The sequence below is a fragment of the Bubalus kerabau genome, chromosome 1 (assembly GCF_029407905.1).
Source record: "Bubalus kerabau isolate K-KA32 ecotype Philippines breed swamp buffalo chromosome 1, PCC_UOA_SB_1v2, whole genome shotgun sequence".
In the NCBI taxonomy this organism is placed as follows: Eukaryota; Metazoa; Chordata; class Mammalia; order Artiodactyla; family Bovidae; genus Bubalus; species Bubalus kerabau.
In genome coordinates, this window is record NC_073624.1 from 194,499,142 (window position 1) to 194,523,757 (window position 24,616).

The window sequence follows — 24,616 nt, forward strand, 5'->3', positions numbered from 1 at the left end:
CTTTAACTGCAGATAATGCAGCTCACTTATATTCAATAAAAGATCAGCTAGGTTTCTAACATCATTGACTGATCTAAATGAAAAATGAATGCCTTCTAGTAAAGCTTTAAAGTATTTGGTCATTTCTTTAAATTAATGGCTTCTCTTTTCCTATAGGTTTCATTATCTCAGCAAACTTATTTACTTTGTCATTTAAGAATAAGTGGTAACATAAGAATTTCAAATTATATAATTCCATATATATATGTTTTATATATATATATATTATGTTTATATATATATGTATTTATATATGTGTGTGTGTGTGTGTTTTTCCCTATAGTTTTAGTTTACTCTGTAAACTGACTTATCATTTTGAGGGAAGTCAGACAAAACTGCAACATGGTACTTTTTTGGGACACAGCTTCATGCATTCCACATTCTCATACTTTGTCCATGTCCCAGGACAGAAGATTAGATACAAGTCTCTGAAGTATTTGTCAAAATATATGAAAACTACTGGTAGTGCTGCATGAAGTGGTTTTTTAGTCACAATGCAGGAGAATCTATACTTTGCAGAAGTTTGAACTCACAGAGAGAACAGTCTGGGGTTCGTGCTGACAGTGGGTCCATGCCCCAATCCCCTCGAGGCTCACAACCTAGATTTGAAGGGCTGAAGACAAGGAGAAAGTCGACGACGATTTGCTGATCCTCTCAAATAACTAATACTGCATCCATTTCTCCTCCTACTTCCATTCCCTAATAGTAGCAGAATGAAATGAAGCATGGTGCACCTAATCACAAGCAACCAAGAACCTCTCAGCATTGCCTGATTAACTCTCGGGCATACCCACATCTTAGACCCCAACTTCATGTACACATAAAACAGCCAACACACAGTCATAACTGTACTGATATGAGCTACCAGCTTCCGCTAGGGCCACAGTGATCTGAATCCTCTGGTACGTAAGATATATGAAGAGACTGGGGAAAAATGAAAAGTTGGATCTGGTTCTTTCTCCAAGTACTAATACAGATAAAGCAGAGGTTGTATGCATGTAACGTTAAATACAGATCTGCAAAATAGTTGAGGCAGATGGAACAGGCAGATGCCCTCCTCAGTTGATCTGCTATGATGAATTTATAGGAGCTGGTACACATCTTCTCTTCTTTCTCTCAGCATCTTCCCTTCCAGCTGAATGATGAGTTCTGCTTTGGAAAATGGATTTCTTTTCTTCTTGTTCTCAAGGGTCCCAAAACCATTCTCCTGCTGTCTTGGGTATTCTTCCTGGCAAGAGTAAAACCTTACAAGGCAGATCTTGTGGGCTCCAATACAACAGGCCTCAGGGTACCCTCAGAAGTGAGCTGGAGCTGAGGGTATGGATTCAGGTTTAACTTACACAAGCTGTTAAGACCATGAGGAAATAACTCTGCGTGTATTCCCTTCAGTGGGGAGGAACGAGGTGACACCTGTATAACCCTGACCAAATGCAGGCTGCACAACACTAATCCAAGGGCGAAATCCTGGGAGGGGGTAACAGAGGCTGCCTCGGTGCAGAAGAAACCCAGTTAGAAGCTCCATTCTTGCTATCAGACACCTGAACACCTGAACAATTTGAAGCATACATGTTTGTGTATGGATCAATTTAAAATTTTATATTCAAAGTCTACTTCAGAAGTGCTCAACAGCAATTTTCTTGCCTATATAGAACCCAAAATGTTGTTTGTAAGGTAAAAAATAGAAATATTTTTAAATCTGTTTATTTAAGTGTCAGTAATCCAATGATGATGATGTGACAAGACTGAATTTACCTCCTCGTACAAACCCATTAGTAGCTATTGCTGACGTCGACAATCCTGTGATAGTTGTCACGACAGTGGCCATTGCTATTACAAGGACTGACAGGCCTTCAGGGAAAAAGAAAAGAGAACTTGAGAATACTTTCAGTCTCATTTAAATCTGCCACTTCTAGAACTGACGAGTCTAAGTACACTGAATTAACATTATAACTTACAAATTATCTTACTTTTAACCCATTTTAGATCAAATCCAGAATTAGAAAAAGGGACATTAAGACAACTGTCTGACACAAAGGAGAATGTAGCTTAGAATGATTCCAACTGATTGAATTTTATGAACTTTATTGAATTTTACGAACTCAGTGACTTCCCCTACTCATTCTCAAATGAATCAACAGTATGTAATTTCACTCACCTATTCCAGCTTGACCCACAATCCATGACAATCTAATAAAGAGCATCACTCCCCAAATGTTTAACATACAACGTACCTAGAAGAGGAAGAGCCAAGTCACAGATGAAAAGTAATTAAATACAATACACAGTAAATGCTCAACTAGCCAATAGCTGGATAACATACTTCAAAACTACAGGAAGTCATCTCAAATCTCTTATCCGAAGATTTTCTTTAACAGATATTTTTAAAAAGAGCTTTAGTGAGAGCTTCAATGTGAGCTAACTAAAGTATAAGTATGATGTAATATATGAGTGTGTATATATTTTACACACACACACACACACACACACAAATTATCTGAAGCAGCAGAAGCAAATGAACAAGAAAGATACAAGGAATATTTTAAGACTTCAGCCCTAAAGAAGAGCGGTGTATGTTCCGCCTTTTCAATCCAAGTAAGTTTAATTTTTAACTTACTCCTTAATAACATCCTCATTTCATAATTTCTAAGTAGCCTTAAATATTTTGTAATATATGTCAACTCAAATGCTAACTATTCACACGTTTCAGAAACCAAAACTCTTCGTAAGACAGTATCCCCAACTTATTTTTACTTTTATTTATTATGTTCATACATAGTATATAGTCTTCTGAAATGCTAAAATCTAAGACCTAGGCAAACAATACAACCCAGAGCATAAAATGCATTCTACCAATTAGACAATAAAACTATGACTACAACTGGAACTTTCCCTCTACTCCCCTAAATGTCAATACAACTCTAATTTAGCACTTTCAAAGTGTCTATCAGACTGTCTACTCTAGTTAGATCCTTAGAGCCTATTCAAACACAGGGGGGAAAAAAAGTAAATCTGAACCTTAGTTACCTAAACCTGTCTACTGATGTGATCTCAACATAAATATTTCTCCTATATTCTGCTGCTTAACTTCTACACATTTCTCTTCAAAAGACAATCTGGTAGCAGGAAAGGAAGCAGGCACATTTCAGCTATGCTGCCTGCTCGGCTTCCTTGATCCTGCTGCTCCCATCAATGGAACAGCTTCATACTTAATTTCTGAGAAGTGACAATATGTGAGATTCATAAGAGGTTATAAAATATAATTCAGAGGTAACCAAGTATAATTCAATTAAATGAATAAGTGTATTTCCTTTACCCAATTTAATACCCAGAAGAAAAGGAGGTATAAGCTATTAATTTGGTTCTCCTTAAAAACCAGATAAAATGGTTTTAGGAAGAGAAACATTATTTGAGAATTAATGATAATACTAGGAAGACTTTCTAATAAACAGAAATATGTGGCTCTAAAATTAAGTCTATAGGTACATACTAGTACACCCTTAATCCAGCCAAACTTCACGACTCCTTTACTTTCCGCAGTGTATGTGACCACAGCCTCTCTGGTTGGCGTGCTTTCTTCTCCATTTGCAAAGCCATCCTCAAAAGGTTCCTGGTCATAAGAGGAAATGTGAATTATGCTTAAGAATTATTTAACATTTAAAACCACTTGATAAAACAATCATCACTAAACACACTAAACCATGTTTAAGGAGGGCACAGTACAGAATTCCAAGAACTAAGAGTTTCTAAATATTTTACCTGAAAGTGAAAGTCACTCAGTTGTGTCCGACTCTTTGCGACCCCATGGACTATACATACAGTCCATGAATTCTCCAGGCCAAAATACTGGAGTGGGTAGCCTTTCCCTTCTCCAGGGGAATCTTCCCAATCCAGGGATCAAAAATGTAAATCAATAAAGTGGAAGAAAACTTTAATCATTGAGTTTTAAATCTGTAAATCTTATTGTGACATCAAATCCATTTTAATAATTTCAAATTTTAATTACATTTTGGTGGTATCTAGAGAACACAAAGAATACTATTTGCTAAGTATAGGCTAGCCAGGTGGGTCAATTCAGACCTTGTCTCTCTAGCCACAACTTCATATTGCCTGGATGCATCCAACCCATATCTGACGTTTCAGTGTTAACACTGTCAAACTCCTCTTTGGAACCAATGAACAGTTTTCTCTGTACAGTTGCTGATAGTGGGACTCTGTTGACCCCAAGGTTCACTCCTAACTGCTGTCTTTACTCAGTACTTCATTCAGTGCTCTTCACTCTTGCCTAACTTTTCTCAGATTCAGACATGAACTGGTTGACACAGTGCATTTTTACAAGTGTTTCCCTCTAAGGCTTTTATGTTTCACGTCTGATTCTCTAATTCTTAGTTTCTGTTCTTTACATTCTCTTTCCCTGTCCATAGTTCCTTTTAAAGAATCATTTTCAGTGGTTACACACTCTACTGAATTCTGAATATAATTTTTCTCACAAAAATGAGCTGAAGCAAGTTTTGTGTTACAACAGAGTGAAATGTATGTAATAATACAAACTTCCTTTTTTTCTTTGACTTCTGCTAGCCAAGTAGATTCAAATGCATTGTTGCTGATGGTTTTTCAAAGTGCTGTCAACCAAGACCTGCTGTTGTTTAGTCGCTAAGTTCTGTCCAACTCTTTTGCGACCCCATGGACTACAGCCTGCCAGGCTTCTCTGTGCATGGGATTTCCCAGGCAAAGATACTGGAGTGGGTTGCCATTTCCTTCTCCAGGGGATCTTCCCAACCCAGGGATTGAACCTGAGTCTCTTACATTGGCAGGCAGATTCTTAACTACCGAGCTACATGTGTTTTTTATTTATCCTGGGTATACATATAGAATTGCTAGACCATGAAGTACTTGTTGCAATGACTACATCTTTTCATCTTTCTCACCTCTTCTTCTCTATCAGACTGCAGACTGTTACTCCTCATTTCAGTCAATGTATCTGCCTATTTTTAGCCCTCTTTCTCACGTAGAATTTGACATAAACCAGTAACAGCTAAACATGTTAGAAACATGTACAAACAGGAAAAATGTAATCAGGGGCCTGGTAGCTCAGCACCCTACTTTGGCTTTACCTCCACTGCCGTTTATGTTCTAGACAGTAGGACATCACTGATGAGTTCCCCAAGCCTTGCCCCCAAAAGAGAACTGATGACTCAACTGTTCCATTATCCAAATAAAACAAGAACAAAAATGTCTGCCTTTTAACTCAATTACCTTTAAAATAGCCAGAAGTTCCTTAGATTTCACTCTAGGATACTTAATGCTCTTCAGTTATAAAATACAGAGAAGGCAATGGCACCCCACTCCAGTACTCTTGCCTGGAAAATCCTATGGACGGAGGAGCCTGGTAGGCTGCAGTCCATGGGGTTGCTAAGAGTCAAACATGACTGAGCGACTTCACTTTCACTTTTCACTTTCATGCATTGGAGAAGGAAATCACAACCCACTCCAGTGTTCTCGCCTGGAGAATCCCAGGGACAGGGGAGCCTGGTGGGCTACTGTCTATGGGGTCACAGAGAGTCGGACACGACTGAAGTGACTTAGCATAGCATAGCATAGTTATAAAATAACAGTTTAAATTATTATATAACCTACAAGTATTACAAGAAAATTCAATACCTATAATAATAAAGAGAGACTTTCTATTCCCATTTCTATTAAAAGAAAACTAAAGATGTGTGTACCTAACAGGCTACTTTCTCTAAGGCTAAGTACTAATGTGGGTGTCTTTAGTAATTCAGAAGCAAGATGGCATCTCAAAATTTTTGCTGTGGGTGTTTATTAGAATTCCACCTCAAAGTTGAAGATCTAGCAATAATTATACTACTTTCCACTATACTATGAACTATATTTAAAACACAAAATAAGGTTTTTCTGCATGAATAATGTATTTTAAAACAAAGATGAGTCCAAATAAACTTTTAACTTCCTTATCATGTTACAATAGCTCCATTTTAAACTGTTATTAATCTTTAAAATACAACTCAAAAGTTAAAATCAGTTATGTCATTTATATTTAAATCAATAAATTTAAGTTAATGAAATTGGGTTTATAATTATATTAATTTCCAAAATAATAGGAAACCAACGTAGAATACACATTTTATTTCTATTAATACATTAGTTTCAGAGAAATATGGAAACTGTTGAGTATGGCATTTTATCTACACACACACACACACTATTATATACAAATCTTATTACCAGAAGAATTTCACATGTACAATTATGAACTATATATTATACTGACAGAAGGTACATAAATAAAATCTTTTATCTACCATTTTTAGACAATTTTTTTTTTTTTACTGTTTTTCATATAATGAATACAATGTCAAAAAGAAATGATTTTTTGGATAATACCATATTGAATGAGATGGACCAAATTAATTCAAATATATTTGGGGAAATAATCTTTCAAAGTGTAGCACTGTGAACCTGAACCTACAAAGCAGGGATTGAGACTGGGAGCAAGAACGGGGTGGGGAAGAGAGGAAAAGGCAAGGGAAACAATGGAAGACCCAGAGAGGTAGGCCCTCAGTGACTGGAAGGATTTCTCAATGGAACAGAGAGAGATATTGATCAATTATGTCAGTCTGAAAAGAAAATGATTAATTCAATTGGACATACTGAATTTGAGGAGCCATGAAACAAAGAGTTCTATCAGGCTATTAAAAAATTCATGACTGGAACTTAGGAGACGGGCCAGGGATAAAGAGCTAGTGGGAGAAGGTATGGGAAAAAAATGAAAAGAGAAACTTCGGGAGAGAAAACCTGAGTAATTGACCATTTTTCTGAGACTACAAAAAATATAAGAATGAAAAGGAACTGATTTCCATGGTCATCATTTCTTTGCAGGGAGTAGATAAAAGTAGAATTTTTACACTATGGATACTCTCCCTTGTATATTCAAATTTCTACCTCAACTTGATCATTCTTTCTCCTCTAATCATGGTTATCTTTTTGCTATACACTGCACATCCCACCTCCAAATGCCCAGCCAAACTTGCTGAAATACTATACAGTCTATTTATCAATGCTCACTGATCTGGCTTCACCATGCTATAACACTGAAATGTTTCAAGACATTCAAAGTCTTCTCTGCTGCCAAATATAATGTCTAATGTACATTTTTTAGTCTCTCTCTCAAAGGTCTTTTGAAGTAGCTCATGATACTGTTGACAAACCCCTCTTTCTTCAAACATTTTTTGAAATACCATACTCTCTCAGCCTCTTTCCCCCAGCATTTAAATGGCAGGAGTCAGTTCAACACTTGGTCTTAGACCCATCTTTTTTTTTCACCCTATTTCTTCCCTATGGTCATCTCACCAGACCTGTAGCTTTAACCACCATCTATATGGACGAGTAATAAGTGATGGCTCCCATATATTTCCAGATCAGATCTCCCCTCTGAATTTCAGCCCGCTATGTAAACACTGATGCTGTCACTTGAACAGTTCATTATGTTTACTACCCTGCTGCTGCTGCTGCTAAGTCACTTCAGTCGTGTCCAACTCTGTGCGACCCCATAGACGGCAGCCCATCAGGCTCCCCCATCCCTGGGATTCTCCAGGCAAGAATACTGGAGTGGGTTGCCATTTCCTTCTCCAATGCATGAAAGTGGAAAGTTTACTACTCTAGCTCTTACCATATAAGAAAAAAAGAAACTGTCAATGTATCACAAACAATAACTTTTTTCTAAATGAAAAGGAGAGGGAAGTAGTTTCTCTGTTTTGGATTAGTTTTTAATTCTTAAAGGTTTCAGTGAACACTTAAATATCAAAAAAGGTATTTGATCAGAAAGACAGTAAGTTCTTAATAATTAACATTGTTTATAATATAAATTAATTTAGATTTATTCTGTAATGCATGTCTTTAAGAATTTACAGTTTTTCAGTTTCTAATATCCAAAAGTTAACTTGTCTTTTAATTCACTTGTTTAAATTATCTTTTGCATATCACAAGTCATAGTTCATATTCTGTGTGACCTAAGAGAAAATACTACTTCAATACGAGGGGTTGGTTTAATGATGATTCCTCAGTAAAAAAAAAAAATTTCTTGCCAAATTGACCTGTTGTTCCTTCCCTAACATAAGAATTTTCCTGAGTATTTTAGGGACAACCTAGGATGAAGCCAGATTTCTTTTTACAATAATGGACAAAAACAAAGCTTTAGGAAAAAATACTTCTCCAAGGATTTTTTAATTACAGTTAAAAACGTCTCACTGGCTCTGTAACCTAGAGTGCAGTAATCTGTATACATCCTCACCATGGGCACGACAATGCACTTTGCATTGACAGATGCTTTAAGTATATTATTACATTAAAATGTCACAGTTGTTCTCTTTCTTTGGACATGCCAGTTATTTAAGTCCACAAAATTTTCATCTCAAGTGTACAAAGTAGTATAGATGGTGTTTGTGATATCACTAGACAAGGATGTGAATACCCACGAAAGATGATCGTGCAGGGATCAGAATGATTTATGATCACATGCTTTCTCCCAAGTTAAATAAAGGGGCTTATTATTGTGTAAAGGAAAATCAAGACTGTCTAGACAGTATAACTTCTGAATACAGTTAAAAAATACTAATAACACATTTGGGCAAAGCCTATTCCCTATCTATTCATTTTTATACAAATTCATTCTGTTTTTACAATTAAACTGGTAAAGGCTTGGTAAAAAGTATCTCAGCTCAGCAATTTTAGATCATAGTAGGCAAAAGACAGTAAGCTACACACTTTTTTTTAAATTTGGGAGGAGGGGAAAATGTTCAGGTTTTTATTCCTTTACTGATGTTTTAAAGAACTGAGCAAAGCTGTATCAAACTCTCTCTTGAGATCTATGGCTACTAAAATAGTTTCCAGACAGACTTAAGGCTGCTGAACTCTCTCTTGAGATCTATGGCTACTAAAATATTGTTTCCAGACAGACTTAAGGCTGCTGAAATATGGACACCCTTTGAAGAGGGAAATGTTCCAATCCCTTAAAATAACTCCTGATATTCTTTTATTTGAAGATTCTACAGTTGCAAAAAGCAGTTTCTGGACTTAAACTACACCCACATCCTTCCATTCATTCATTAAACAAATATTTACTAATTGATTTTATTAAGAACCATGCTAGGGACTTTTCAGCCCTCCTAGAATTCATATTTTTATAGTAGAGACTAAAAATGAAAGGTAGGTTTTCTATCTTTTACCCAGGGCATTTTCTGCTATACCAATAAGTCTCAAGCAGTCAAAGAAACGGTTGGGTGCTTCTTTTCAAGTCACAGCCTCTTTATCAAAGTTTGTTTCCTAATCTGTAAAATGGGATAATAATCCCTGCCTACATGTACCATCTCCTTGGAGTCTCAAAACTATAAATAAAGATCAATGTGTTACAGCCACATATAGCAATTGGGCCTTCTTAGAGCTTGACTATCAAGTCAGCTGATATGACTTGACTGTAGTCCAGCAATTTAACTCTGAGTGCCATGTGAGAAATGTGAGAGTGTGACTCACAGTTAATACATTTCAAAAGGATTAGCAGAAAACTTATTCCTAGGTGGCCTGGCTTTTCAATGCCTGGCCACTTCTCAACAAGGACAAGATTACACACTCAGTTAACTCCATCAGAGTAAAGGCAGCAGTTTCCCTGGGGCTGCACGTCTCAGCGCCCACACAATGCTGCTGTCATGGCACCTACTGGGAAGCTCAAACCCACCATGTTACGTGGAGGACCAAAGCGCATGCCAGTGAGCATTCCTTAACTCCTCTTACAACTAGGGATCCTTCTCCTTCTGTCCCCACACTGTATCTCTGATATATATGTGGCATTAAACCTCAATCATGCTTTATGGTCTCATGAATGCAAAGGGACGACAGAGGACAAGATGGTTGGATGGCATCACCAACTCAATGGACATGGGTTTGGGTGGACTCTGGGAGCTGGTGATGGACAGGGAGGCCTGGCGTGCTGCGGTTTATGGGGTCACAAAGAGTCAGACACGACTGAGAGACTGAACTGAACTGAATGCACGCTTCAGTGCATGCATTTACCTTTCTGTGTAAAGGTCCACTTATTTAGAGGAAAAGAATTTTCTATTAGTGTTACCTCAACAACTAGAAAGTAGTTATTAAACGAATACACCAACTTACAGAGTTAATGTGAGGGTTGTATAAGATAGAGTATTCTTTTACATAGAAACACAAAGTTAAAATTATTGAAGATGAAAATTGCAAAAAGAAGAAAAATAGGAAATAATATTAGATAGCTTTAGTTTTTCAACATGACAAAATTATATGTACTGGCTAATTGCTTTCTGGCTGCCACAAAATATAGGCTAATGAATCATTTACCCTGCCAAATAAAGACTAGGGAACTATACTGCATTACAGCATTTTGAACTATGAAGTAACATTTGGATTCTAAACACAACTGATGTGACTTTTTAGACAGTAAATCAACCTTACCAAATCATCTTAAGCCACAGGGGGAAAAAAAAAACATGAACAGGAATACAATGTTGGGGGCAGATAAAAAGCTATAAAAGTTCAAATGCATTTAACAACTACTTATTTAGAAGACTGAAGAAGGAAATGGTAACCCACTCCAGTATTCTTATCTGGAGAATTCCATGGACAGAGAAGCCTGGCGGGCCACAGTCCATGGCCGTCACAAAGAGTCAGACACAACTGAGCGACTAACACTATTTAGAAGATGCTATGCATAGGGTGGTAGCTGCTCTCTACCAAAGAACAGAGAAATTTTTAAATATACAAAAATGCTTGTTCTTATTCAGGTTATCAAGTTATCTATTCATTGATGTGGCTGTGGCTGCTGCTGCTGCTAAGTCGTTTCAGTCGTGTCCGACTCTGTGCGACTCCATAGACGGCAGCCCACCAGGCTCCCCTGTCCCTGGAATTCTCCAGGCAAGAACACTGGAGTGGATTGCCATTTCCTTCTCCAGTGCATGAAAGTGAAAAGTGAAAGTGAAGTCGCTCAGTCGTGTCCAACTCTTAGCGACCCCATGGACTGCAGCCTACCAGGCTCCTCCATCCCTGGGATTTACCAGGCAAGAGTACTGGAGTGGGGTGCCATTGCCTTCTCCAGTGGTTGTGGCAAACAATGCTAAAAATTTCTGTTAACTACAACCACCAAAAAGCTCAGAAGTCCAGCATGAAGGGTGATCACATATAAGTAGAACTGAAACATTAATCCATTCCAGAAGTTTCAAATTCTTCCAAATTAATATTTGTACTAAATGAAAAACAAGTAGGAAAAGCCTATTTAACAGTGCAACAGTCTGCCTGAGTTGTTAAATACACTGTATTTTCATCTGTTTTTGAGCAATTCTCTTATTATTTCCTATAACTACATACACACATGGAAAATATCACAGAGAAAAGGATGATTTTTTCCCCCCATGACTTTTAAAGAGTTTGACTCTAGATATGAATTGATTTGTAGGTTAGGCAATAATTTGGTTTTGTATATTTGGACTCCTATTATCTGTCTGGCTTCCTTTCATAACAGCCAGCATTTACTGAAAGCCTACTGTGTGCCAGACACTTCCCTAAATGTGTACACATCCTCTTTCCCTGAACTGGAACATCTCTGAGAAATAGATATAATCTCCACCTAACAAAGGTGGAAACAGTCTTTTGATAGGTTAACTTACCCAAGCCATGCAGCTGTTAATGTGGCAATGCAGAGAATCTTCTAAATGGGAGAATTCCACATATTACAGTGAGTGAGCCAAAGTGAATTATTTTAAGCTGTCTATTTTGGGTAGGAGGACAATAGACAAATTGCCCAACTTAAGAAACTGTCCTGCTTATACTTCCCAATTCCTCAGCTATTTTCACTCTTACCTTGCTTCATCCTTCCTTCCTCTGCTTCCCAATCTAGAGAAGCTAAGGGTCTCTGTTATAATCCTCATAAAAAATGACAGAAGTAGTTCTGCACGCCATGACAGCGGAAGGGATTTTTTAAAAATCTCTTTGCGCTTTGCAGAAATTCCCCCAGGGTCTACAGTGTAGATGAGACTGCTACAGACAGCTGCATGAGACCACCTATGAGAAAGAATTGCTAGTGTACAGACAGAACCCACCTGAAAGGCATGTAAAATGTTTAAATATGAAATTGTCCAAGACAGTTACATTAGTTATTTAACTTTGGAAGCTTTTCTGGATGCTGTGGTGGTAGGGTAGTTAAGACAGACCAATCAATCATTTGGTTTCTATGTTACCTAGGATATTCTTTTTCCAATTACAAACCATGTTAGCTGCTCAAGTTAGCAATCTCTTTTGATCAAATGCTCTAGGTCAGGGCTTCCCTGGAGGCTCAGTGGTAAAGAATCCACCCGCCAATGCAGAAGACATGGGTTCAACCCCTGATCCAGGAAGATCCTACTTGCCTCGGAACAGCTAAGCCTGTGCACCACAACTGTTAAGCCTGTGCTCTAGAGCTTGGGAGCCACAACTACTGAAGCCCACTTACCCTAGAGCCCGTTCTCCACAACTACAGAAGCCACTGCAGTGAGTAGCTCGAGCACTACTAGTACAGAGAGTAGCCCCACTCACCGCAACTACAGAAAACCCTGCACACAGCAATAAAGACCCAAAGCAGCCAAAAATAAATAAATAAAATTACAAAATATTTTTTTAAATGCTATTTAGAAAAGGCAGAGGAACCAGAGATCAAACTGCCAACATCCACTGGATCACCGAAAAAGCAAGCGAGTTCCAGGAAAACATCTACTTTTGCTTTATTGACTATGCCAAAACCTTTGACTGTGTGGATCACAACAAACTGTGAAAAATTCTTCAAGAGATGGGAATACCAGATCACCTGACGTGCCTCCTGAGAAATCTGCATGCAGGTCAGGAAGCAACAGTTAGAACTTGACATGGAACAACACACTGGTTCCAAATCGGGAAAGGAGTTCGTCAAGGCCGTATACTGTCACCCTGCTTATTTAACTTCTATGCAGAGTTCATCATGCAAAATGCCAGGCTGGATGAAGCACAAACTGGAATCGAGATTGCCAGGAGAAATATCAATAACTTCAGATACGCAGATGACACCACCCTCATGGCAGAAAGCAAAGAAGAACTGAAGAGCCTCTTTATGAATGTGAAAGAGGAGAGTGAAAAAGTTGGCTTAAAACTCAACATTTAGAAAACTAAGATTATGGCATCTGGTCCCATCACTTCATGGCAAATAGATGGGGAAGCAATGGAAACAGTGACAGACTTCATTTTTGGGGGCTCCAAAATCACTGCAGATGGTGACTGCAGCTATGAAATTGAAAGACGCTTACTCCTTGGAAGAAAAGTTATGACCAACCTAGACAACATATTAAAAAGCAGAGACATTACTTTACCAACAAAGGTCCCTCTAGTCAAAGCTATGGTTTTTCCAGTACTCATGTATGGATGTGAGAGTTGGACTATAAAGAAAGCTGAGTGCCAAAGAACTGATGCTTTTGAACCGTGGTGTTGGAGAAGACTCTTGAGAGTCCCTTGGACTGCAAGGAGATCCAACCTGTCAGTCCCAGAGGAAATCAGTCCTGAATATTCACTGGAAGGACTGATGCTAAAGCTGAAACTCCAATTATTTGGCCACAAGATGCGAAGAACTGACTCACTGGTAAAGACCCTGATGCTGGGAAAGACTGAAGCCGGGAGGAGAAGGGGACGACAGAGGATGAGATGGTTGGATGGCATCACCGACATGATGGACATGAGTTTGAGTAGGCCCGGGGAGTTGGTGATGGACAGGGAAGCCTGGTGTGCTGAAGTCCATGGGGTCGCAAAGAATCAGACATGACTGAGCGACTGAACTGAACTAAGGGCATTCTAGGTTCTTTCCTCCCATATATGATTTATCATTGTAACCTCTTGACCCCTGGGAATCCACCTACACATCCATGCCCTTTCTGGAAGGCTTGAAAAATAAAATTACCCACACAGAATTCTTGAAGTTTATCATTAGTGGTTTGTGTCCACACATAGCAAGATTTGACATAATTGAATAAAAAGTAAATATTAGTCTGTTTTAGAAGTAAAGTTTCTGGGGAGGGAGGTGGGAGGGGGGTTCAGGATGGGGAACACGTGTACACCCATGGCGTATTCATGTTCATGTATGGCAAAACCAATACAATATTTTAAAGTAATTAGCCTCCAATTAAAATAAATAAATTTATTAAAAAAATAGAAGTAAAGTTTCTGTATTTTTACAATTATAGACTTTACTATTCCTAATAATTTTTCTTTAAGTTTTTTGTATATCCTCAAAATCCTATCCTTTAAAGTTAGGAAATTACTGAAAGACTTCTAACTAAAATATTTAATTTAATATAACACTGCTTTGTTGCTGAAATGTTGGTTTTAAAGTATTTCCTCCTGGGGAATTTTTTGCTTGCTATTCCCTCTGTTTTTAACACACTTTGAAAATGGCTGGCTCCTTCTCAACCTTTAGGTCTTCGCTCAAATGTAGCCTCCTTCCCAGATCACCTAACATATAGTTTCTTCTCAGCGGTGCCCCTTTTATTGTCTTCATAACATATATCACACTCGGTAATTGATTTATTCAGCTCTTGTTATCTAAGCATCTACCTCTACTCCTTCAAAATAAATTAAAATGGCCTTTCCTGACATTTTTAATCAAAGACACAGAGAATGAATATTGAGCCTCTATGGGCCTTTATGAGCAATCCCTGTTTTCCAAATAATGTCCTGAAATAGTAACAAGTAAAATTTTATGTCCTGAGTCAGATCCAGGTTCAAAACCCAGCTCTGCTATTCACTAGCTATGTGAAACTCCGGTAAGTTAACACCTCTGGCTCTCAGTTTCCACATGTGTAAAATGGAGATTGTATTACCGATCCCACAATGTTTAAGAAGATAAAGTGAGAAAACATGACTGTACAGAACACAAAAAACTTCTCCCATACTGCTAGTGGGAATATAAAGTGGCACACAACTTTGGAAAAACAGTTTGGGCATTATCTTTGTAAGCTGAAAAAAATGCACACCTTTTCATCCAGCAAATCTACTCCTAGAAATATCCCTATAGATAAACAACACTTAAATGAAGCAGGACACATATTAAAATGTTCATGTCAGCACTGTAACAAGTGCCAAGGACCAGAAACAATCTCAAACATCCACAACTACAGAACAGTAGCATTTCATATAATGGAGGATAATCAGGAATACAAATGAATGAATCATAAATACACACAGAGAGCAAAAGATGACAGATAAAAAAGAACCATAGGATTCCATGTAGAGTTTTAAAGCAGGCAAAGCTAGACTAATGGTCTTCAGGAATACATAAAGGTGACCAAAGACATTAAAAAAAAAAAAAAAAGACCAAGACCCAGACCCAAAGAAATAATCACCATTAAGTTAGGACAGTGGTTACTTTTGGCACAGGAAGATTAGAGAGGGGTACACAGAGGGTTTCTGGGGCGCTAGCAATGGTCTGTTCTTTGATTAAATTACACACAGGCTTTGTGTTTTTTCTTTGCTATATTTCACAATTTTAAAAAGACCTTTAAAAGGTTAAAAAAGAAAATGTATTAATTACTTGGTACACTGTCTGACATTAAAAGTAAGTGGTTGATGAATTTTGGCTATTATTATGGACAACAAACAAGTGCTGTATTATTGCAACTGCCCATGGGTGAGTTCAAATAACTAGATGTTGAACAAATACATAAAATTAAATACTGCAAAACATTATTAATCTAGACTCCACTACATTGCTTCTTATAATATTGACAGTTTAAGATTACCTTTGGAAGAATAAACAAAAACATGACCTATATGTACAAATATGGCATCTCCATGCTGAATTGTGCTGAAGGATTATACCCTCTACCATCAGCACGTCAACAGGATTCAGCGTGAAGAACCTGGCTCTGAAGTGATCCCTCTACTAGAAATGCTGTGTACTATCTCTGGTGTTTAAAATGTCTTTAATAAATGAGCGCTTCCTCCCTGTGTTGTTTGCTTTAGTGGCAACTGATAAGCACTTTAGAGCAGGGATAGCAAGGGTTAATATTACACTGCACAATAAGAGAACTGAAACAAAATTTCTGGGCCCAGCTTTATTAAGGCAAATTAAATCATTGTTAATGACAGAAAGAGGACTGGGAAATCTTCATTTCAGGGTACGGTTAGTGTAAGAGACTTCACTACTTTCTTTAAAAGCAGCTTATTATTGATTAAAAAAAATTATACTTCAAGAAAGTTAAAATTCACAAAAAGAATGCTATTTAAATTGTAAAAACAAACTTTTGAACTAAGGCATTCATAAAGATACTTTAGATAAAAATTTCTCATATACTTCAATAGCATCTACTTAATACTAAAATAAGCTAAAGTGTTAAAATTAATATCATGAAGCAAAGCCAAATCAGTATCTACAAATGAATGCATACATATGCAAATATAGATGTCAGAGTGGCTGGGCTTATTCTAACCGTTTTTTCATCAAGCCCTAGCCAATTATATCATCCCAAAGCTACCAGCATTTCCTATCCGTGCTGTCGGTGATTGGTGTATTCAGTGTAATGCCCCCCATACAGACTATGCTCTCAAAACAAAGTATTGTTTTATAGGAATCCAATCTGCTCTGGCTAACAATGGTCTATTAATATCCAGCGGCATTAATGCAGAGCTCAAAACTCAAGTGCCACAGATAAAAGTGGATGCTGTGACCATGTGACTTTACAATGAACCAAGTCAGAACTGCTGATTACAGTCAAAGAATTCAGTCCTCTACCTAGCCCATCTTGTTCAAGACTGAGTTACAACAAAATGCATTAAGAATACTTTAATTTATATATCATTTCAAATTCCATACAACCTGCTAATGTCAACAAACTATAGCTTAAAAGAACATTTTAATTCAAGGTACCAGAAAACTTATTAAGTGATACTGGAAGATATAACTGTATCATTTACATTTCAAATTGTTTTATTTTTAAAATAAGAAGAACCAGAAGTTGTCAAGGATATAAACATGCGACTTAGTGGCATCCTAAATATGTAGTATTAGAAAAGCAATAAATATGGAGAAACACGTGATAACAAAAACTTCATTTGGGACACAGTATTGGTGATGGACAGGGAGGCCTGGCGTGCTGCGATTCATGGTGTCGCAAAGAGTCGGACACAACTGAGCGACTGAACTGAACTGAACTGATGCGCTTAGTAGTTCACATATTTCTTACATGAATATATGCTATTTCTCACTATGAATTAACGTCTTTCCCATTTTCTACAGAAGAAAATTGAGGACCTGGGGTGGCAAGTACTCTTTCTAAAGATCATCCAAGTATTAAGTGGAAAGGGCAAGATTTAAACCCCTGATTGACAGTCAACTAACTACGTATGGAAAAAAAAAAAACTAGGAGAAATTGAAAACAGGATCAGATGACAGAAAGAGAAGAGGAACTAAAGAGCATCTTGATGAAGGTGAAAGGGGAGAGTGAAAAAGCTGGCTTAAAACTCAACATTCAAAAAACTAAGATCATGGCATCCGGTCCCATCATTTCATGGCAAACAGATGGGGGTAAAAATGGAAACAGTGACAAGCTTTACTTCCTTGGACTCCAAAGTCACTGCAGATGGTGACTGCAGCCATGGAATTAAAAGATGCTTGCTCCTTGGAAGAAAAGCCATGACAAACCTAGATAGCGTATTAAAAAGCAGAGACATCACTTTGCCTACAAAGGTCCGTACAGTCAAAGCTACAGTTTTTCCAGTAGTTGGGACCATAAAGAAGGCTGAGCACTGATGAACTGATGCTTTTGAACTGTGGTGCTGGAAAAGATTCTTGAGAGTCCCTTGGACAGCAAGGATATCAAACCAGTCAATCCTAAAGGAAATCAATCCTGAATATTCATTGCAGGACTGATGCTGAAGCTCCAGTACTTTGGCCACCTGATGCGAAGGGCTGACTCACTGGAAAGACCCTGATGCTAGAAAAGATTGAGGGTAGGAGGAAAAGGGGCAACAGAGGATGAAATGGTTGGATGGCATCACCAACTCAATGCACATGACTTTGAGTAAGTTCCAGGAGATGGGAAGGACAGGGAAGCCTGGAGTGCTGCAATCTATGGGGTCGCAAAGAGAAGGACACAACTAAGCAACTGAAAAACAACAATATACCTAAGAGTTAAATCCAGACCTTTGATAGTTAGATTCCTATATTAGGATGTTTCAAAATTGACACTCAGCATATCAATAAAGAAAAAAAAAACCCCACAACAATGTACTTCTGTCATAATGATAACCAAAATCTGTCTAAGACATATTCTTTGGGAGGGAGGAGTACTTTTTTTCCAGGTAAGTCTTTTAAAATTTGGGAATCATTGGTCCAAACAAAAGGAAAGGAAGACGGAAAGCTAGTTTCAAAGAGATGCAGCCTCACCAAGTGTTAGTTAAGTGCTTAGGAAAACCACAACCTTGCAAAATATAACTGCTACTCCAAGACCTTCTGAAAACCCACCTCCTCCAAAGACAGACTGGAAGACCAAATGCAGACATGTGAGTTAAGAGTGCTTTGGAAATGTAACACTTTATACAATATTAACAGATTCTTCACAGACTTTCCAATATTAAAGATGAGGAAAGAGATAAAGTCCACTGACTCAACAAATACTTCATTGAGGGCCTGATATGTTTAGACAACTTTATTTAAGGAAGGATCTCATGCAAAATTAGGGGGGAAAAGTGACTGTTTTAACAATTTTAAACTAGTGGTGACTATTTAAACGGAAGCACAGGCTAATAGGTTCTCTGTGATGAGGGAAACGCTCTATATCTTCACTGTCCAGTATGGTAGCCACCAGCCAACATGTGGGTACCGAGCACTCAAAATATGGCTCAAGTAAATGTATTTTTAACTTTAGTTTAAACTCAGTTTAACAGCCATATGTGACTAGTGGTTATAGTATTGAAACGTGAAAGCCCAGATCATAAAAATTACATCCCACTTTTGGGAGATACAGATAAGAAAGGCAGAAGAAATGGGGAAGAAAAACAAAAACAAAAACTTACTGAGTCCTTTTATAAGAAACTTTCTTAGAATTTTTTGAAAAGAATTTTCTGTCAGGAAAAGATCTATCCACACTGTGAAACTGAGGAGTCCAAACCTTTTCTACTTTATTTTCAATGAACTAAAAAACAACTGCCATGGGTATTTTAAAAAGAAACAATCCACCAAACAGCAAGAACTTGTATAGGATTAAACTGTGGGACACTGGAATTAACGGGGGGTTAAAATGGTTGTTGCAAGTTCCAGCCTTGTCTCTGCCAGTTATGGGTCTTATGATTTTGGACAGGTAGGTCACTTAGCTCTTTCATGTGCCAACTGGGGCCACATGGCTGTCAAATGTCCTTTAGAAATTCTACATGACAATATAAGGAACATAAAAGTTTAAGATTCTTCTGCAACATTAATTTATAAATAAAACAGTTCTATTATTCAACATGTATTGACTGAGATCTGCTATGCAGTGGGGACATAATGATAAACAGCCACAGACATAGTCTGCTTCTCATGGAGCTTGAAGTCAACTCAAGTTGACTCCAATAACCATCTTACACACACACTCCCTCTAATTGAAGTAAGTGCTCCAAGAGAAAAGAGATTTGTCCTAGACTGGAGGTTAAAGGCTTCCTCTCCCAGGAAATAAGGACTGAAGTGAAACTTTAAGACTGCAAAGTTTTATCAGTGTGGCGTGGGGGAGAAAGGAGGAAGATTTCCTGGATCGTATTACATACTACAAAGGCCCAATGGCCAAAGAAAATACTGTGCTGTTAAGAACAGAAACATTTAAGAGGATGTAGCCCAGAGCTAGACAATGCAGGGCTAGTTTTAAGCCAAGGAATAACATGGTCAATTTTGTTTTAAAAGGAACAGTCTGGGCACAGTAATGATACGGCACAGTGAATAAGAGGAAACTATAAAAGCTTGCTGGAGAGGGACATGCTGCAGTTGTCTAGGACGGCAGCAGCGAGGATGAAAATCATATTTAGAAAATAGAGATGATGCAAAGAACTTGGTGATGACCTGGATATACAGAGAGAGAAGGGAAAGTGTCAGGGATGACTCAGTCTTCTCACTTGCGCAATGTGATGAATGGTAGTACCATTCAGAAACACAGGACACATTGGAAGAGGGCCTGGGTGGTTTTGTTTTGGGAGACAGAGGGGGAGAAATAAGTTTGTGAGTGTGGGGTGTCTTTAGACATGAAGCAAAAATGTCTAGCAGGCACTGGATGCCCAGGACTCAGAAAGCGCATATTAATCAGTAAGAGACAAAATCCGGGAAGTAATTAGCCTTCAGGTGATACTGAAAGGTGATATACAGAGAGAAGATGACAAACGAAGAAAGAAAGCCAGAGGCAAGCCTAGAGGATGGCCAGTTTAGAGACAAAGGAGACTGCAGAAAACTCTGGGTTGAAAAAGCCGGAGAGGGAGAAGGAAAATTAAGAGAGTGCTGTTATAGAACCCAAGGAAGTGTCAAGAAGACTTCAAAAGAATATCAAATGCTGCTGGAAGGCTGAATATTACTGAGAAAAAGGGTTTGCTGGAATTAATGATAAGGATGAAGGAGGTCACCGGTGACTTTTTTTTTTTTAATTTTATTTTTAAACTTTACAATATTGTATTAGTTTTGCCAAATATCGAAATGAATCAGCCACAGGTATACCTGTGTTCCAAGAACTATTTAGGTGAAATGATGGGGTAAAAGTCACGGTACAGCAGATGGCCAGGATCCTCATAGTTCCTTTAAGTCTTGCTCTAATGGAGCATAGTCAAGCCTGTCTTCCAAGCCACCTACCTGCAATACAGCTCCAAAATGACTCACACACTAAACTGTTAGAAACTATGTCACTGAAGGAACCAATTCACACCGACCCAACAAAGAACCACCCAGAGGTTTCTAGTATGCTTACTCTAGATAAATACCTAGTTTGTCAGTGTTCAGGAACTGCATAGCGAAAATTTCAGACAGAGAAATTTCTGAGTCCAAGGGTACTATGACTACACCAGCCACAACCAGCTTGTACAGAGATGAGATTACACCAGCGATGTTTGCTTTTCAGACTTCCCTCTTCTTCTCATCAGAAGTCCCCAAGCTCTCTGTGGGCTTTAAGTTTTTCGTAACAGCTTTGTGCTAAGTTGCTTCAATCATGTCTGACTCTGTACTATAGTATGGACTATAGCCCACCAGGCTCCTCTGTCCATGGGATTTTGTCATTTCCTCTGTCCATGCCCTTCTCCAGAGGATCTCCCTGACCCAGGGATCGAACCCATGTCTCATGTCTCCTGCCCTGGCAGGCAGGTTCTTTACCATAATAGCTTTGTTGTTGTTGTTCAGTCGCTCAGTTGTGTCTGACTCTTTGCCACCCCATGGACAGCAGTACCCCAGGCTTCACTGTCCTTCACCATCTCCTGAAGCTTGCTCAAACTCAGGTCCATTGAGTCAGTGATGCCATCCAACCATTTCATCCTCTGTCGGTCGTCCCCTTCTCCTCCTGCCTTCAATCTTTCCCAGCATCAGCGTCTTTTCTAATGAGTCAGCTCTTTGCATCAGGTGGCCAAAGTACTGGAGCTTCAGCATCAGTCCTTCCAATGAATATTCAAGACTGATTTCCTTTAGGATTGACTGGTTTGATCTCCTTGCAGTTCAAGGGACTCTCAAGAGCCTTCTCCAACACCAAGGGTCAAAAAGAATCAATTCTTTGGGTTCACCCTTCTTTATGGTCCAACTCTCACATCCATACATGTCTACTGGAAAAACCATAGCTTTGACTATACGGATCTTTCTTAATAGCTTTAGGAAAGCACTATTACAGGTTCTAGTGAAAGATGGAAGAATAATAAAGCCAATGGCAGATGATAAATTTACTATTTAATGGGAAACCATTGATATGTTTTTAACTTCGGAAGTTAAGTAGATTTGCTCGTCCATCCTCACTCCTTCACTTTGTGGAGTCAACTCACTAGTTCCCCACTCCCATATCCTCTTTGAAAAACTACCAGTTCTCATAAAAACACATTTTTATGCTAGAAATTAAAACCCATTTTCTTAGGTTCTATTACTTCACAAACGAGTAGCTGCAATTTTATAACTGTTTGCCCCATTATAGAATTAACCTGTAGGATGAAACCCAACTCTTGAGTCCACTTACCAAACTTGCTCCTCCCAGTCTCTCACCTCTTCATAAACATTGATTCTATTCTCAACAAGGGAAAACTCCTCACTCAAACAGTTGCTAATCTCAAGAATTTCACCTTTTAAATGTAATCAGCATGTAAACACCTGTCATCATATCAAACACTATCACCTTCATAATAGTCATCATCATCATAACTAAAACACCGCTAACTGCTTTCCCAGCTTCCACTCTAAGTGCTGATGGGATACTCCCCACACAGCAATGAGAGTGATGTTTTACAACTGTAAGTCAGATCATGTCAAGTCTGCGCTCAGAGCTTCCCATGACTCCCTACATCACTCAGGGTAAAATCCTAAGTCTTCATCATGATCTACCAGGTTTCACACTGTTGCTCTTCACTACTGTTCCAGTCTCCCCTATCACACTCCTACTAGTCACCCCAGTCTTGTTGGTCCCCTTGTTTCTCAGTCACGTCAAGCACACCCCAGGCACACTCCTATCTCAAGGTCCTGGTGTTTGCAGTCCTCTGCTGATTCTTCTCCCAAGGTATTTGTAGGGGCTGATCTTTAGCTCCTGTCTAGTGACTGCTCGTGGAGAAGGCAATGGCAACCCACTCCAGTACTCTTGCCTGGAAAATCCCATGGACAGAGGAGCCTGGTAGGCTGCAGTCCATGGGGTCACTAAGAGTCGGACACGACTGAACGACTTTACTTTCACTTTTCACTTTCATGCATTGGAGAAGGAAATGGCAACCCACTCCAGTGTCCCTGGAGAATCCCAGGGACGGGGGAGCCTGGTGGGCTGCCGTCTATAGCGTCGCACAGAGTCGGACACGACTGAAGCGACTTAGCAGCAGCAGCAGTGACTGCTTGAGTCAGAGCGGGCTTCTCTAACTCGCCTAAAACAGCACCACCCCAGCCATTAGCATCTACCTACCTTTCATTTTCTTCACAGCAGTTATATCAGACTTACTGGCTTACTTCTCCTACCACTGAGATAAAAGCTCTACAATTCTTTTGTGCTCGCTGCTGTATCCTCAGCACTCAGAACAGGGCTATTACTGGTGCTCAATCAAGACTTTTTGAATAACTAAAAAATTCATATTCATTTCACTTCAGCATGGAGCCAATCTGATTAGTATCACAGACTTTACAAACACATATGAAACATGTAATAAAAAAAATTAGTGAAACTGAACACACTCAATACCTAAGAACCAAGAAACTATCTTTTGGTCCTTTAAACTCTGGTCTAACAAGATTGGGAATGTAAGTGTGAACACAAACACATGAAGACACTGACTACAAAAGCAGTACACAGATTTTTTGCCACATTTTAAACCTCAAATTTATCTTTCCTTCTTTCCAGGTAGTCAGTTGGTGTATACTTGGAGAATATGTAGTCTTATGGGCAAACCAGACTTCAGCTCTGATGGCTCTGGTTTAGAGGGTGGTAAAAGTCCATGCTAAAGGAGATCAGCCCTGGGTGTTCATTGAAATGATTGATGCAGAAGCTGAAACTCCAATACTTTGGCCACCTTATGCGAAGAGTTGACTCATTGGAAAAGACCCTGATGCTGGGAGGGATTGGGGGCAGGAGAAGGGGACAACAGAGGATGAGATGGCTGGATGGCATCACCGACTTGATGGACATGAGTTTGGGTAAACTCTGGGAGTTGGTGATGGACAGGGAGGCCTGGCGTGCTGCAATTCATGGGGTTGCAAAGAGTCGGACACGACTGAGCGACTGAACTGAACTGAACTGAAGAGTCGCTCAGTTGAATTCTCTAGGCCAGAATACTGGAGTGGGTAGCCTTTTCCTTCTTCAGGGGATCTTCCCAACCCAGGGATCTAACCCCGGTCTCCCACACTGCAGGCGGATTCTTTACCAGCTGAGCCACAAGGGAAGCCCTTAGAGGGTGGGGCCCCCGGCAAAATCGTGAAACAGTCCAAGTTTGTGCCACACACAAATATTTCTGATCAAAGTCCCACCTCTACTCAACCTGGACCTACTCTACTCCCTATCCCCAGGGATTTGACCCATTCTTCTTCCTGGGTGATCTTCCAAAACTCAAGCTCTGTACTGATATGATTAGCAGTGTGTGGAATTTCTTGTCCAAGACAACACAACCCACTTAGAGCAGTAGCTACACTTGTTTAAAGTCCTTGTTAAGTGGGAGGAACTGATCACTCTGATACACTCAACAAACAAATCTTTATTAACTACCTATTCTCTGTCCAGAGATGAATGAGATACCAGCTCAAGTCCTAGTGAAAGAGACAATCACGTTAGTCAATAATTCCTTCTCTCTTCTTTCAGTTATGTAACCATTCCACTCTCAG

The 24,616-nt window shown here is 38.9% G+C and overlaps 1 protein-coding gene across 3 annotated transcripts in view; it reads right to left on the reverse strand.

The window, feature by feature from the left end:
* SLC12A2 (solute carrier family 12 member 2) overlaps positions 1–24,616 on the reverse strand; it is an 88,716-nt gene that overhangs the window by 58,913 nt on the left and 5,187 nt on the right. For all 3 annotated transcript variants that reach the window (XM_055548471.1, XM_055548462.1, XM_055548455.1), the window contains exons 2-4: positions 3,527–3,646; positions 2,195–2,270; positions 1,792–1,887 (exon numbers count right to left, since the gene is read on the reverse strand). In XM_055548471.1, the coding sequence (XP_055404446.1) occupies positions 1,792–1,887; positions 2,195–2,270; positions 3,527–3,646 (292 nt within the window). The remainder of the gene's footprint in view (positions 1–1,791; positions 1,888–2,194; positions 2,271–3,526; positions 3,647–24,616) is intronic.